We start from the raw sequence: 12,500 nt of genomic DNA, 5'->3' as shown, positions 1-12,500 counted from the left end.
TTTTATTAACTATATGGGTATGTTGGAGCTGAAAGAACACATTGCAATGCAAGGGGAAGGTCTTGGCTTTTAAATGTAACTCATTTCATGTTTGTATGTGCTTCGGAGGCTGAGATATATAGGATTGAATAGGAAGAGGGCACCCTTTCCCAAAAAGGGCTTAGGACAAAATGGGTTAAGGGGCTACAGATTGAAAGTGGATTTTCTACACTCAATCGGTGGGGTACCTCATCATGGAGCTTAAGTATTGGGAGTGTGTTTTTTTTCTCCCCTTAATGGGTGGGGTACCTACCTCATCATGGAGCTTCTTGAGGAAGGCGATCTCCTCCTGTAGAGAGTCCACCTTGCGCTCCAGGTCCAGCCGGCACAGCGCTGCGTTGTCCACATCCTGGGGGCGACAGGGGAGACGACAAACAGTTACAGCAGTGCTGCCATTCAAATACAAAGTGTAGTAACTACATATTTCATCAAAATTTAGTTTAGACTCAAAAGGGTCTTCATTACACCTCCTTTATCATGTGACAAATCTGTGTGGTCCAAATGTGTCACGTTTCAGAGATAGTGCTATGTCAAATTTGCTACATCAAACCTAATACCAAGGCTTTAAAGGCATTTTTCTCCGTTTCATTGTTAGTGTAGTCACATTGTAGGGCAGAATGGTTTCCACAAAAGTTCTCACCTTCCAAATGACAAACATTTTTGTCCATTAAAATGTCTAAACTTGAATGTAATCACTGGAAAAGTGAGTAGGCCTACATCTATTCAGAAGTGCATACTGTTACTAAGCAATTTATGGAATTATGTTAGCTATTGACCTGTCAGTTTCCCTCATTTTTATGAAAAGACCCTTCAATCTGCGACGCCCCTGCAGTACCTCCACAGCCACCGGGTTATTGTATTTCCAGAGATAATGTTGACAAACAAACATGTTGACAATTGGGGCACATTATCTACATGCTGTGGGCACAAGGAGCCATAGCAATCATATCCTGTTATTCCCACTAATAACGGACATGTTGTTTGCTATTTACATTGGTTTATGTGATAGACAAGAGAGCAAAGAAATGTCAGGGGAAAATATACAAGCATACAAGAACAAATATGTATGGATTGTGTCTGGTATGGCAACTGCAAGTAGGACAACAAACATGACAATAATCATTATCCCCACCTATATTATAAACAGACAGACAGGCAGACAGGCAGAGACAGACAGACAGACAGACAGACAGACAGACAGACAGACAGACAGACAGACAGACAGACAGACAGACAGACAGACAGACAGACAGGTGTAGTAACCAAGCCACCTCAGCAGTACCCTACAGACACAGAAAAGAAAGTGCTCCCAATTTGGTGACGCTGCAAATCAGTGCCAGGGACAAATAAACAAAGTTAAAGTGTCATAGCAACACAAAAACACAGAAAATGTGCATGCACATGGTAGTCTTAGGGTCTGATAACTGATAGAGCCTGAGGTAAATACAGACAGCTGGACACAGATACACAGACAGATGCAGATGGACACAATAAGAAAGAGAGAAAGGAGGGGGGGGGGGGAGAGGGAGAGTAAGAAAGAGAGAGAGAACATGCAAAAACAGAGAACACCCCAAAGCACAACTAAGCGCACACACACACACATAGACCATATTATATTATACCAACAACCACAAAACAACAAACACCAAACACACCCCACAGCTCTTGGCAACAGCCTGTGCCACAGATAGGCTGCTTTGTCAGACCATGGAGAGAGGGTCCTTTGCAGTGGAGAAGCTGGTAACACTTTATAATAATGGATGCATAAAAAGCATTATAAAGACAGTAAATTAACTAATGATGAACAAAACATCAAAGATATTATTTAATACATTTTATTAATGCTTTATAAAATATCTACAAATAATATGTTCATGATTTAAAAAAAAAAAAAACTTTCAACAGAGTATTTTAATTTACAAAACAATTGTAAATGTTTGATAAATATAAAATATTAACATAACATGTACCACTCATTTACAAAAGTATATTAATGTCATCATTAGTGAATTATTTACTAAGTCTTAATAATGCTTAAAGGTGCACTGTGTAAGGTTTAGTTGTTTAGAAACTAATTTTACCTTTTTCATGAATACTTACCACCACCATCAAATTCATTATGACTGGGAAAATTGCACCTTTCATGAAACGGGGGATCTCCGCCATTTTGAATGTCCAGAAATGGACATTTTTAGCTGCAAAAATGACTGTATTTGGGCCATACAAAAAAAAAATTAGTTTAATACATAGTAAAATGAAAAGAAAAGATCAAATTTGGCAATAGGCAGCCCAGTTTCAATGAGCAGCATAGTTGCAGTACCTTTTCTGAGAATTTCCTGCACAGTGCAGCTTTAAGGCATCCATTACAATGAAGTGTTATTGAGAATCTTTGCTCAGCCCTAACAGGTCTGGACTGGTCATCTAGCATACAGGGCATTTCCCCAGTGGCCCACCAGTAGAGACTGGCACACCATTTACATGGGGTGTCCCATTGGTCCATATCGACAATGGACGGAGCCATTAGAAAACGGACTGAGCCAGTCATATCATAGAAAAAACAGGGGGACTGTCTATGCCAAAAATGCCCGGACCGCTTTTTTTTTGGTTCAAGACCAGTCCAAATGCTCCACACAACGCCAGTTATAAAGCAGATGCTGTCCCACTGGCCTGCCCTGTGACATACGCACACCCGTACGTGTGTCTTGCTGCCCAGGGAGCAATGCCTACTCAGATCCAACAGCCATGCACCACACACACACACACACACACACACACACACACACACACACACACACACACACACACACACACACACACACACACACACACACACACCCTGGCTCCAACAGCAATTGTCAGTCCCATCCCCACACACCCGTACAGCGACACTGAGCACTCACACAAGCCAATAGAATATCCTTCCTTTGTGTTTGTGTGTGTGTGTGTGTGTGTGTGTGTGTGTTTGTGTGTGTGTGTGTGTGTGTGTGTGTGTGTGTGTGTGTGTGTGTGTGTGTGTGTGTGTGTGTGTGTGTGTGTGTGTGTGTGTGTGTGTGTGTGTATGTGTCTGTGTCTCGGTGTGTGTCCATATATGCCTATGTGCGGTGCGTGTGTGTGTCTGTCTGTATGCTGACTCTGATCAGTGCCTCCCAGTGAGTGTGAAGTCCAAAATGTGCTATCATTCGCAGCCAGTGCTGTGAAGGTGCTGACGCTATGAAGTGGCCTCTTCCCAAGTCCCTTAGCCATAGCACACACAGAGAGGTGCAGTGCAGAGGGAATAGGGCAGGGTGACGAGTGCAGAGGGGTGTAGTAGCACACAGAGGGGTGCCAGGGCAGAGGGAAGAGGGGCACAGCGCAGGGCAGGGCAGGGCAGGGCAAGGCAGGGTAGGGCAGAGAAGGGCAGAATAAAGAGGGGTGCAGTAGCACACAGAGGGGTGCAGTAGCACACAGAGGGGTGCCAGGGCAGAGGGAAGAGGGGCACAGCGCAGGGCAGGGCAGAGAAGGGCAGAATAAAGAGGGGTGCAGTAGCACACAGAGGAGGGCCAGGGCAGAGGGAAGAGGGGTGCCAGTGAAGGGCAGCAACGCAGCTCATTCAGAAAGCCCTGCTCAGCAGCACCAGGTTAGAGATGGGGGCGGGGGGGGATACAGACAGACAGACAGACAAGCAGGCAGGCAGACAGACAGACAGACAGACAGACAGACAGACAGAGAGACAGACAGACAGAAAGAGAATGAGAGAGAAAAGACGGAATAGCAAGGGGTGGGATGGGTAGAGAGAGAGAGAAAGGGACAGAGAAAGGAAGGGAGAGAGAGAGAGAGAGAGAGAGAGAGAGAGAGAGAGAGAGAGAGAGAGAGAGAGAGAGAGAGAGAGAGAGAGAGAGAGAGAAAGCTGAAACCTGAAAGCTGAACAGCTGATGAAAACAAAACAGCATGCCCATGTTTGTGTGGGTGTGTCTATGCAGGTCAGCCAATGGGGGTGGGGTGGGGGAGACAAACAGGTATGTTGTCCCGGGCCCAGGGAGTTAAGGGGCCCAGAATTGGGTTCTCATTACATTTATGTATTGTGTGGGGGGGGGCTTTCAAATGACTTCGTCCCAAATACTGTTAGCGGCCTGTGGGCATTGACCAGGTATACATGGGGTCACAGTAATAGCCTACGCAATACCCCTTAGTGATCAAATATGGTGTCAGCTCATCATCTGATCTTTCCTTTAAAAAAAACCACAGATGTTGGCCCACATAGTTCATTAATGCACAATTTTGCAGAAATGCTTTAAATTTAAAAATGAAAATGTTAAAATATAAATAAAAGGTTTTGAAAATGCTTTTCAAATATATGAGTGGACCGGTGCTCCACACAACTGGGTGAAGAGGTTGCTGAAAGCTCTCTCTCTGCGCTCTATCCGCTCTACTACATTACTTGTATACTGCTGTTGTGTACTGACCCCACACTCTGTACTTGCTTGAATGCCCTCAGTGTAAGTCGCTTTGGTCAAAAGCTAAATGTAATGTAACGTAATGTAATGAGTAGTAATACCTGTCTGAAACTGTGCATGCTACTCTCTGCGTCTTCTCGCTGTAGCATCTCATCCTGGAGCCTGCAGGGGAAGACAGCGAGATAAGAAAATAGTAAAAGAAAAGAAAATATCAAGTGTGACAGCGAGAGAAGGTTTAACCCCTTAGCGCATGATTAATATGTTACTTAAGGTTACTTAAGGTCTCTGCAATGCTGTTATGAAGTATTTTCTGCAAGTAGTGAATAGGCCCGCCAGCGACCCCATCTGCAGTAAGAGGCTACGTGACAGGCCACCAACCCCACTCCCTTCATCCAGACACAGAGGCTATGAGATATATTGCATACAGGGGGCAGCTGTGGCTAGGGGTTAAGGAGATGGACCAGACGGTTGCAGGTTCGAATCCCACCCTTCCACTCCCTATCTGACTGCATGGCTGATGTGCCCTTGAGCAAGGCATCTAACCCCACGCTGCTCCAACTGTAACCATTACCCTGTACATAACTGTAAGTGGCCATGGATAAAAGTGTCAGCTAAGTGTAATGTAGGCCTAATGTAAAGTATATTGTGTAGGCCTATATCAGTAGCCTATGATAATTGCCACATCATACTGACTTGAGATGCTGAGATTGATGCTTTAGTATACTAGTTAGTCTCTCCACTAATGACTTCACAATTAGGCTACAGGATAGTTAACAAATGAAAACGTACTTTGATTTGAGCCTTTCGATGTCTTCGGCCATGTTATCACGGCTGACTTCCACACGGGCTTTCTCCGTGGTCAGCTGGTCCACTTGCCGTCGCAGCTCGCGCATCTCCTCTTCGTACAGGTCACCTATGCGCGAGGTGCCTTTACCACGCAGCTGTTCCAATTCCCCGTTCAGAATCTTGTTCTGTTGCTCGAGTGAGCGCACTTTCTCTATGTAACTTGCGAAACGGTCGTTCAGGGATTGCATCTGCGCCTTCTCGTTGGTGCGGTTGGTCTTGAACTCGGTGTTGATGGCGTCGGAGAGTGAAAAATCCAAACTTTCGGAGGCTAGCCGCGGCATAGGTGCGCTGGAGCGGACGCGCGAGGTTTTTGTGGCGTAGATGGCCGGGGCCGACGAGACGCCGAAAGACACTCGGTTGCTGCGCATCGGGGCTGAGTACTGACGGCTGCTGGAGTAGCTGGTCCTGCCGACAGGTCTCTCCCCACCGAACATTTTTCTGTAAGATGACTGGGAAGACATGCTGATTAATGATATTCCAGACACTTACGGTAGCCTTCTTTTTAGTCCTTTACGTGACTCCTGCCCTGCCTTTCTGATGCACAGCCGCTCAGAAGCCAAGTAGCCAACTTCCCCGGCAGGATTCAACCCGATGAGGACCGAGGAAAGGTGAGGGAGCGCTATTTATAGGCTACCCCCACTTCTTATGCTAATGAAATAACGGATCACAGGACTTGACTTGACTGACATTGTCCAGGTCCTATGAGACTTGCCGAACGAAGTCAGCTCTGAAAGTTCAAACGCCCTCTGATGTTATGGTTATGTTGGAGGCTATCAAAAACGTGCTCATTAGGCTACTTATCAACAGTGATAAGTAAGGTAGGCTATAAATTAGCCCACTGGAAATTAAAACATTTAGTCACATACCCACATCTATTGTTGAGTCAGGAATAGAAAGTTTTGTTTATTTTATTTCTCTACTGTTTTTTGTACCCCTCTGTGCTTGTTTTCTGACTTGGTGTGATCTATATTTAGAAAACAACAAGCCACAAACAAAACCCCCAACCATGCAGACAGGACCCATAAAGGACCAAGAATGTGCTGTTACTCATGAAAGGACATGAGTATCAAATTAAGGTCTCCTGCCCACAGGGCCGGATTAATGCCCATAGGCTAGAGATGGCTACAGCCAAGGGGCCCCCACCTGCAGCCAGGGGCCCCCCGGTTGACCAAAGGAGGTAAAATAATAACCATGATAACAATAATTAATAATAATAATAATAATTATAATTGCGGTATTGTGATGCGTTTTGGTATTGTGGTAAGCTTGTTAATACGCCTCTCCACAGTTACATTACATTGCATTTGGCAGACACTTTATAACCAAAGCGACTTTCAAAAGAGAACATAATCAAGCCAACATCACAAGCAAATACAAAGTGCACAGGAAATATACAGAACAAGTGCAGTTGCAAAGGGGGGTTCGTTTTTTTGTTTTTTCGTTTTTGTTTTTTAAATTAATAAAGAGTACACACATAGCACACTCACAAACACACACACACACACACACACACACACACACACACACACACACACACACACACACACACACACACACACACACACACACACACACACACACACACACACACTCAAACTAAACTAAGCTAAACTAACTAAACATCATGTCAAGATAAGTCATGGCAGACTTATCCTTCATTCATGGCTTCCTGTCAAGCCTGGAACTTGCCTTCCGCAGGGACCCACAGCAAACTGTAGCCTAAGGGGCCCCAGGCCATCTTAACCCGTCCCTGCCTGCCTGTGCCTTCATGATGCTGCTCAGCCTATCTGATGTCTCTGTCTGCATTTGCAATAATAACATCCCACTGCACAGATGCCGCTGCATATGTATCTGAATGTCATGATCTCCAGCATTTTGCATGAGGTTCCAGTGGACATGGTAATATGACCGACATATAAATCACAAGTTTGATGCACATGTAGTATTATCACGGGGAAAAAAATGAAGAAATTGAATCTATAGTTTAACAATTTTCACCATCACTGAAAGCTGTATGCCACTATTTTGGGGCTTAATACAGTTAAAATCGTTGGCCAGGGTTTATAAAGGTGGTAAAGTGTCTTATTTTTCATGTTAAGCGTTGTCTTGTTTTAAGACAAGTTAAAAGAGGGAATATGTCGCTAAGCTAAGTCAATGGATCCGTGTAGCATGCTACAATGCTACACGGATCCATTGACTTTCACTAGCTTAGCGACATATTCCCTCTTTTAACTTGTCTTAAAGCAAGACAACGCTTAACATGAGCCCCAAAATAGTGGCATACCCCTTGAAGTTCTCTCAGCCAGCCATAGGGCGTAGAGGGCTACTCTCCTCCTCAAAGTGTAGTGGAAGGTGCACACATCCAACAGGAAAGCATCAGTAGATGCCAATTAAAAATGGTGTATGTAGAAAGGGCGAATGATCTGTACAATGCTTTCAAAAGACTGAATTTATTGGTAGCAACGTTTCGATCATAGATCGTCTGTTGCTCCCAATAAAGTAGCCCCTTAATGCACGCCGTACCTCAAGTGGAACGCTGTAATAGTCATTGAAAAGTTAACAACCATAGCATTACACTACTAAGACATAGCACAGGGCCTTTAGTAATGCACTATGACTTGGTCATTGTGGCCCTGCCATAGCTGTAACGGTAGGGCACTCGTCTACTATGTGGCCGACACGGGTACGATTCCCGGTTTGGGTCCTTTGCCGGCCCTTCCCCATCTCTCTCTCAATGCTCGCTTCCTGTCACCATCTAAACTATGCCATCATAAATAAAGTCAGAAAAGATCAAACAAAAATATCTGAAAAACCCCAACTTGGTCATTGCCATTCTTGTAACAGCAAATTCATAACGCTGTGACTTAACAGGTTAAGTCTTTTGCAAGGAGTGTGCAGATCCTTCCCCCCTTCTACTTTCCTCATCGCCCACTCAGAGGAGGGCATGTGGGTTTGCTGAGATGGGGAAATGCCAGAAGTCTATACCAAAGAGGGCAGAGAGTGCAGGATCAGCAGTGAAATGTCAAGCCCTGTCAGACTTCTTGTCTGGACTAGAATGCACATTTTGGATGTAGTTGGTGTGCAGCACTATTGCAGCGTCTCAGCTCTCTCTCTCTCTCTCTCTCTCTCTCTCTCTCTCTCTCTCTCTCTCTCTCTCTCTCTCTCTCTCTCTCTCTCTCTCTCTCTCTCTCTCTCTCTCTCTCTCTCTCCCCATCTCTCCTCCCTGCCTCTTCCCTCTTTTCTCTATCTGTCGGTCAGTTTGTCTGTCTTCCTGCCCCTCTCTCTCTTGCTCTCTCTCTCTCTCTCTCTCTCTCTCTCTCTCTCTCTCTCTCTCTCTCTCTCTCTCTCTCTCTCTCTCTCTCTCTCTCTCTCTCTCTCTCTCTCTCTGCCATGCTGTCTGCTCACATCTCTCACTGTTCGCCGCACAGTCCATTATGTCACTTCAGTATTCTCTCCAGGTGATCGATACTTGGATGAGACCAGACTGTCATTTATTTCCATCAGAGTTTTATAAGTGGCAAAGTCTATGACAATCGATAAGTCGACATGACAATCCATTCATGAGTTCTTCACTATAAAGCATGGATTTATGCCAGCTTTGGAGGAGCGTGTGGGGATGATCCTGGTATAGGCTACTGACAGGCAAGGGAAAAAGGAATAGAGTTTTCCTTCACTCATCCGACTCAGGTACCCTTTTAGGAGTGAGGATTTTCCTCCAGTTCTTCTAGAATTTTACCCAAAACATTCTACATTCTAGTATTTGAAAGTGCTTTGAGTCAACTGTATAGTTGTGAAATTGTGCTATATAAATTTTGTTTTATTGCTTGCTTGCTTGATTTATTGATTGATTGATAACCAGCCTTTATATTTGGTAACAATCAGGGTATACCGCCTACATTTATAACCATGGTGACATCACAATAGTTTTCATCCTATCTGGCCATAGAGGAATGTCCATTTGACTTAGGAGTCCTACAATACCTCGATGTATAGCAATCTATAGCAAGGACGCACACACACAGTTTTGACATGCAGTGAGCGTAGCTTGATCCTGGCTCGGTGTCTTTGCTTCTGACAACAAAACCCTGTTCTGTTGGAGGCATTCTCCTTTTCAAGTGAGCACCACCCCTATTTAATTTGGCTAATGCCCTGTGCCGGCCCCAGTTGCATTCCAGCCCAATATAACACGGGCGCCTGTTAACCACATTGTCTCAACCCGAGTGAGGAGAGACCAGAAATCGTCCTCAGCTCCAGTGACAACACCTCTGCAATAAACTGTATAATATTGATATAATAAGTCGGAGGTTGCACTTTGACTGGCGTTCCAGAACATTTTTCGTAGTAGGAGGTGGGATAAGTGCAATCTCCTTCAAGTTTGGACTGGGTCTGGAATGCAACATAAATGCCTGATGAGATCCCCTGGCAACCTCTCGGTCTCAACATTAACTTCTCTCAACTTTTTTGTATTTATATCTATGCTGCTGTGGTTGCATCACTGTTGCAATCCCATGTAAGAGCAATCAAATATGGCAACCTGGCCCCCTGACCCATAACAGATGCACATACACTCACCGGCCACTCCATTAGGAACACCTCTCTAATGCTGGGTTGGACCCCCTTTTGCCTTCAGAACTGCCTGAACTGCCTACAACAAAACTCAGGTAGGCTGTGGCATTCCAACAAAGATAAATTGGTACTAATTGGCCCAAATTGTGCTAAGAAAATGTCCTTATGCCATTATATCCCCAGCCTGAAATGTTGATGTAAAGCAGGGTTGACCCATGTTTTCATGCTGTTGACGCCAAATTCGGACCATTCTACCTGAGTGTTGCAGTAGATATCAAGACTCATCAGACCAGGCAACATTTTTCCGATCTTCTAGTGCTGTTTATGGTGAGCCTGTATAAATTGTTGCCTCATTTTCGTGTTCTTAGCTGACAGGAGTGGCACCAAATGTGGTTTTCTGCAGCTAGCCCATTTGCCTCAAGATTTGATGTGCTGTGTAATCAGGGATTCTCTTATGCATACCTCGGTTGTAATGAGTGTTTTTTTTAACTTAATGTTGCCTTTGTATCGACTCAAAGCAGTATGCCTATTCTCTTCTGACCTCTGCCATCAACAAGCCATTTTTGCCCACAGAATCGCTGCTCACTGCATTTTTTTTCTTTTTCGTACCATTCTTTGTAAACCCTAGAGATGGTTGGGAGTGAATATCTCAGTAGATCAGCCATTTCTGACATTCTCAAATCAGGCCCTTCGGCACCCACAACCATGCCATGTAAAAAGTCATTTAAATAACCTTTCTTCCACATTATAATGCTCGGTTTGAACTCTATCAGATCATCTCGGCCATGTCTACATGCACAAATGCATCGAGTTGCCACCATGTGATTGGCTGATCAGAAATTTGCCTCAATGAACAGTTGTAACAGGTGTTCTTAATGTAATGGCCGGTGAGTGTAATGTTGTGTGTGTTTACCGAAGTGTATGAATCAGCGTGTCTTTGGCGCCTTCTTTAGACAAGACTAATACACTGTATGGCGGGCAAACAACCACACACACACGCACACACACACACACACATAGGTTAGGTTATTAAGTCTGAGGAGGGGTGGCCTATAATAGAAAATGTTAATCATGCCTTTGCCTACTGAAACAAATGCTTTGGCGTTGCTGGGCTGTGATGTGTTGGTTCCTGCAATATTTGGTACAGACAGGGCTCCAAATGAACTTTTTTCCATTACCAGCCAAAATGATTTGTAGATATTAATCTTACTAGCCAAGCACACACTCACTAATGAGTCAAAAGTGGCTAGTAAGTTGGTCTTCTCTACCAACCGAACTGAAATTTCACCAGCATTTGTCCGGTTGGCTGGTGTTAGTTTAGAGCCCTGGGTACAGGGGTCATTATGAATCCTCATTCACAGCACACAGCGAGCTAATTGCGTTTACCAATTACAGAGTAGAGAAAGAAAAGAGTGCCCTGTGTCCCTGCCCCACAAAGGATTTTCTTGAAGTTATTACGCTTTATCTCCTCAACTCCCTGCGCTGCAATACAGTAGGCCTGTGTGTTTTGGGCTTGCGCTAATCTAATAGCAGTGGTAGATCCTGGGTGTGAGGAGAAGTATTCGGCTAAAGCATTCTAAAAGTAGGTAAGGCTGATTGTCAGCATGCGAGCTCTGTGTTTCAAGACTCTTAAAGTAAGTAAGTATCTAACGCAGGGTTAACGTTAAAGGTGCACTGTGTTAGATGGTGGCCAGAGTATGTATTGCAACTATGCTGCTCATTGAACCTGTGCTGTCTATTGCCAAATATTGCCAAAATCTATTTCACAAATATTTAGTGAATAATAAACTAATATTTGCGAGTGTGACCAAAGTACAGGCAGTTTTGGCGCTGGAACTGTCTCCGCTCCACGCTGCATTTGGAAAATAGAACTCGGGCAGATTTTGGACGGCAGCGACCGGTGGTGTCCCATTGAAATGAATGGTGAAGTAACGAGCTAGCTTTGGCTGTTGGAAGGATTTTGAACAGGACTGGCCGTGCACGCAGACGCTCTCGTTGTGAAAGGCCGAGTAGAACACACTGGCTGAAACTAAGCAGAAATACATCAGTCGTCTCGCTGCTGTTTCGCCATGCTGTAGTCTGAATCTGGCCTTAGCCCTTTGTGGTGTTGTTGACCACTCATTGTAGCATGATATTCCTCATGTCGCATGACTCTGCAGAGGTTTCCAGGAACACTTGTTTACATATGTAGTGCTGCGCTGGTGAAAAGGGTATTGTGACCTCAAGTCACATTCTAACTCATATCCTCATCTAAAATCTCAAAAGTCAAGTTAAAATAGAAAGACACAATTGATCTTGTACGATGTTCAATTGATGATAAAAGTGTTTTCCTTTTTACTCAGGTTTACCTGGAAGCATTGCTTTTGAAGAATACCTCACGTGTTTATGTTCAGGTCATCCAGATTTCCGATATGTGCTTTAATCAAATCATGCCTACTCTATAGCCCATGTGTTTGTGTGGTATCTTCTCATCAGAGATACTGCTCACTCTTAATAAAGCCAGTCTGCTGCTATCCCCAGACTGGAGCCGAAGCCTGTGTGTCTAGATCAGAGGTTCCCAAACTTGTTCTTAATCCGTTAAGAAAAGTTATACATTTGCTGTTACCAGAATGGCAA

At 44.4% G+C, this 12,500-nt stretch overlaps 1 protein-coding gene across 1 annotated transcript in view; it reads right to left on the bottom strand.

Annotated features, from left to right (window-relative positions):
- viml (vimentin like) overlaps nt 1-5,900 on the bottom strand; it is a 13,475-nt gene extending 7,575 nt beyond the window's left edge. The window contains exons 1-3 of the mRNA XM_063218967.1: nt 5,262-5,900; nt 4,574-4,634; nt 293-388 (exon numbers count right to left, since the gene is read on the bottom strand). Coding sequence (XP_063075037.1) covers nt 293-388; nt 4,574-4,634; nt 5,262-5,779 — 675 coding nt within the window. The 5' untranslated portion in view covers nt 5,780-5,900. The remainder of the gene's footprint in view (nt 1-292; nt 389-4,573; nt 4,635-5,261) is intronic.
- Between the last annotated feature and the right edge of the window lie 6,600 nt (nt 5,901-12,500).

The sequence above is a fragment of the Engraulis encrasicolus genome, chromosome 16 (genome assembly GCF_034702125.1).
Source record: "Engraulis encrasicolus isolate BLACKSEA-1 chromosome 16, IST_EnEncr_1.0, whole genome shotgun sequence".
NCBI lineage: Eukaryota > Metazoa > Chordata > Actinopteri > Clupeiformes > Engraulidae > Engraulis > Engraulis encrasicolus.
This window is presented reverse-complemented; position numbering and strand designations above follow the sequence as displayed.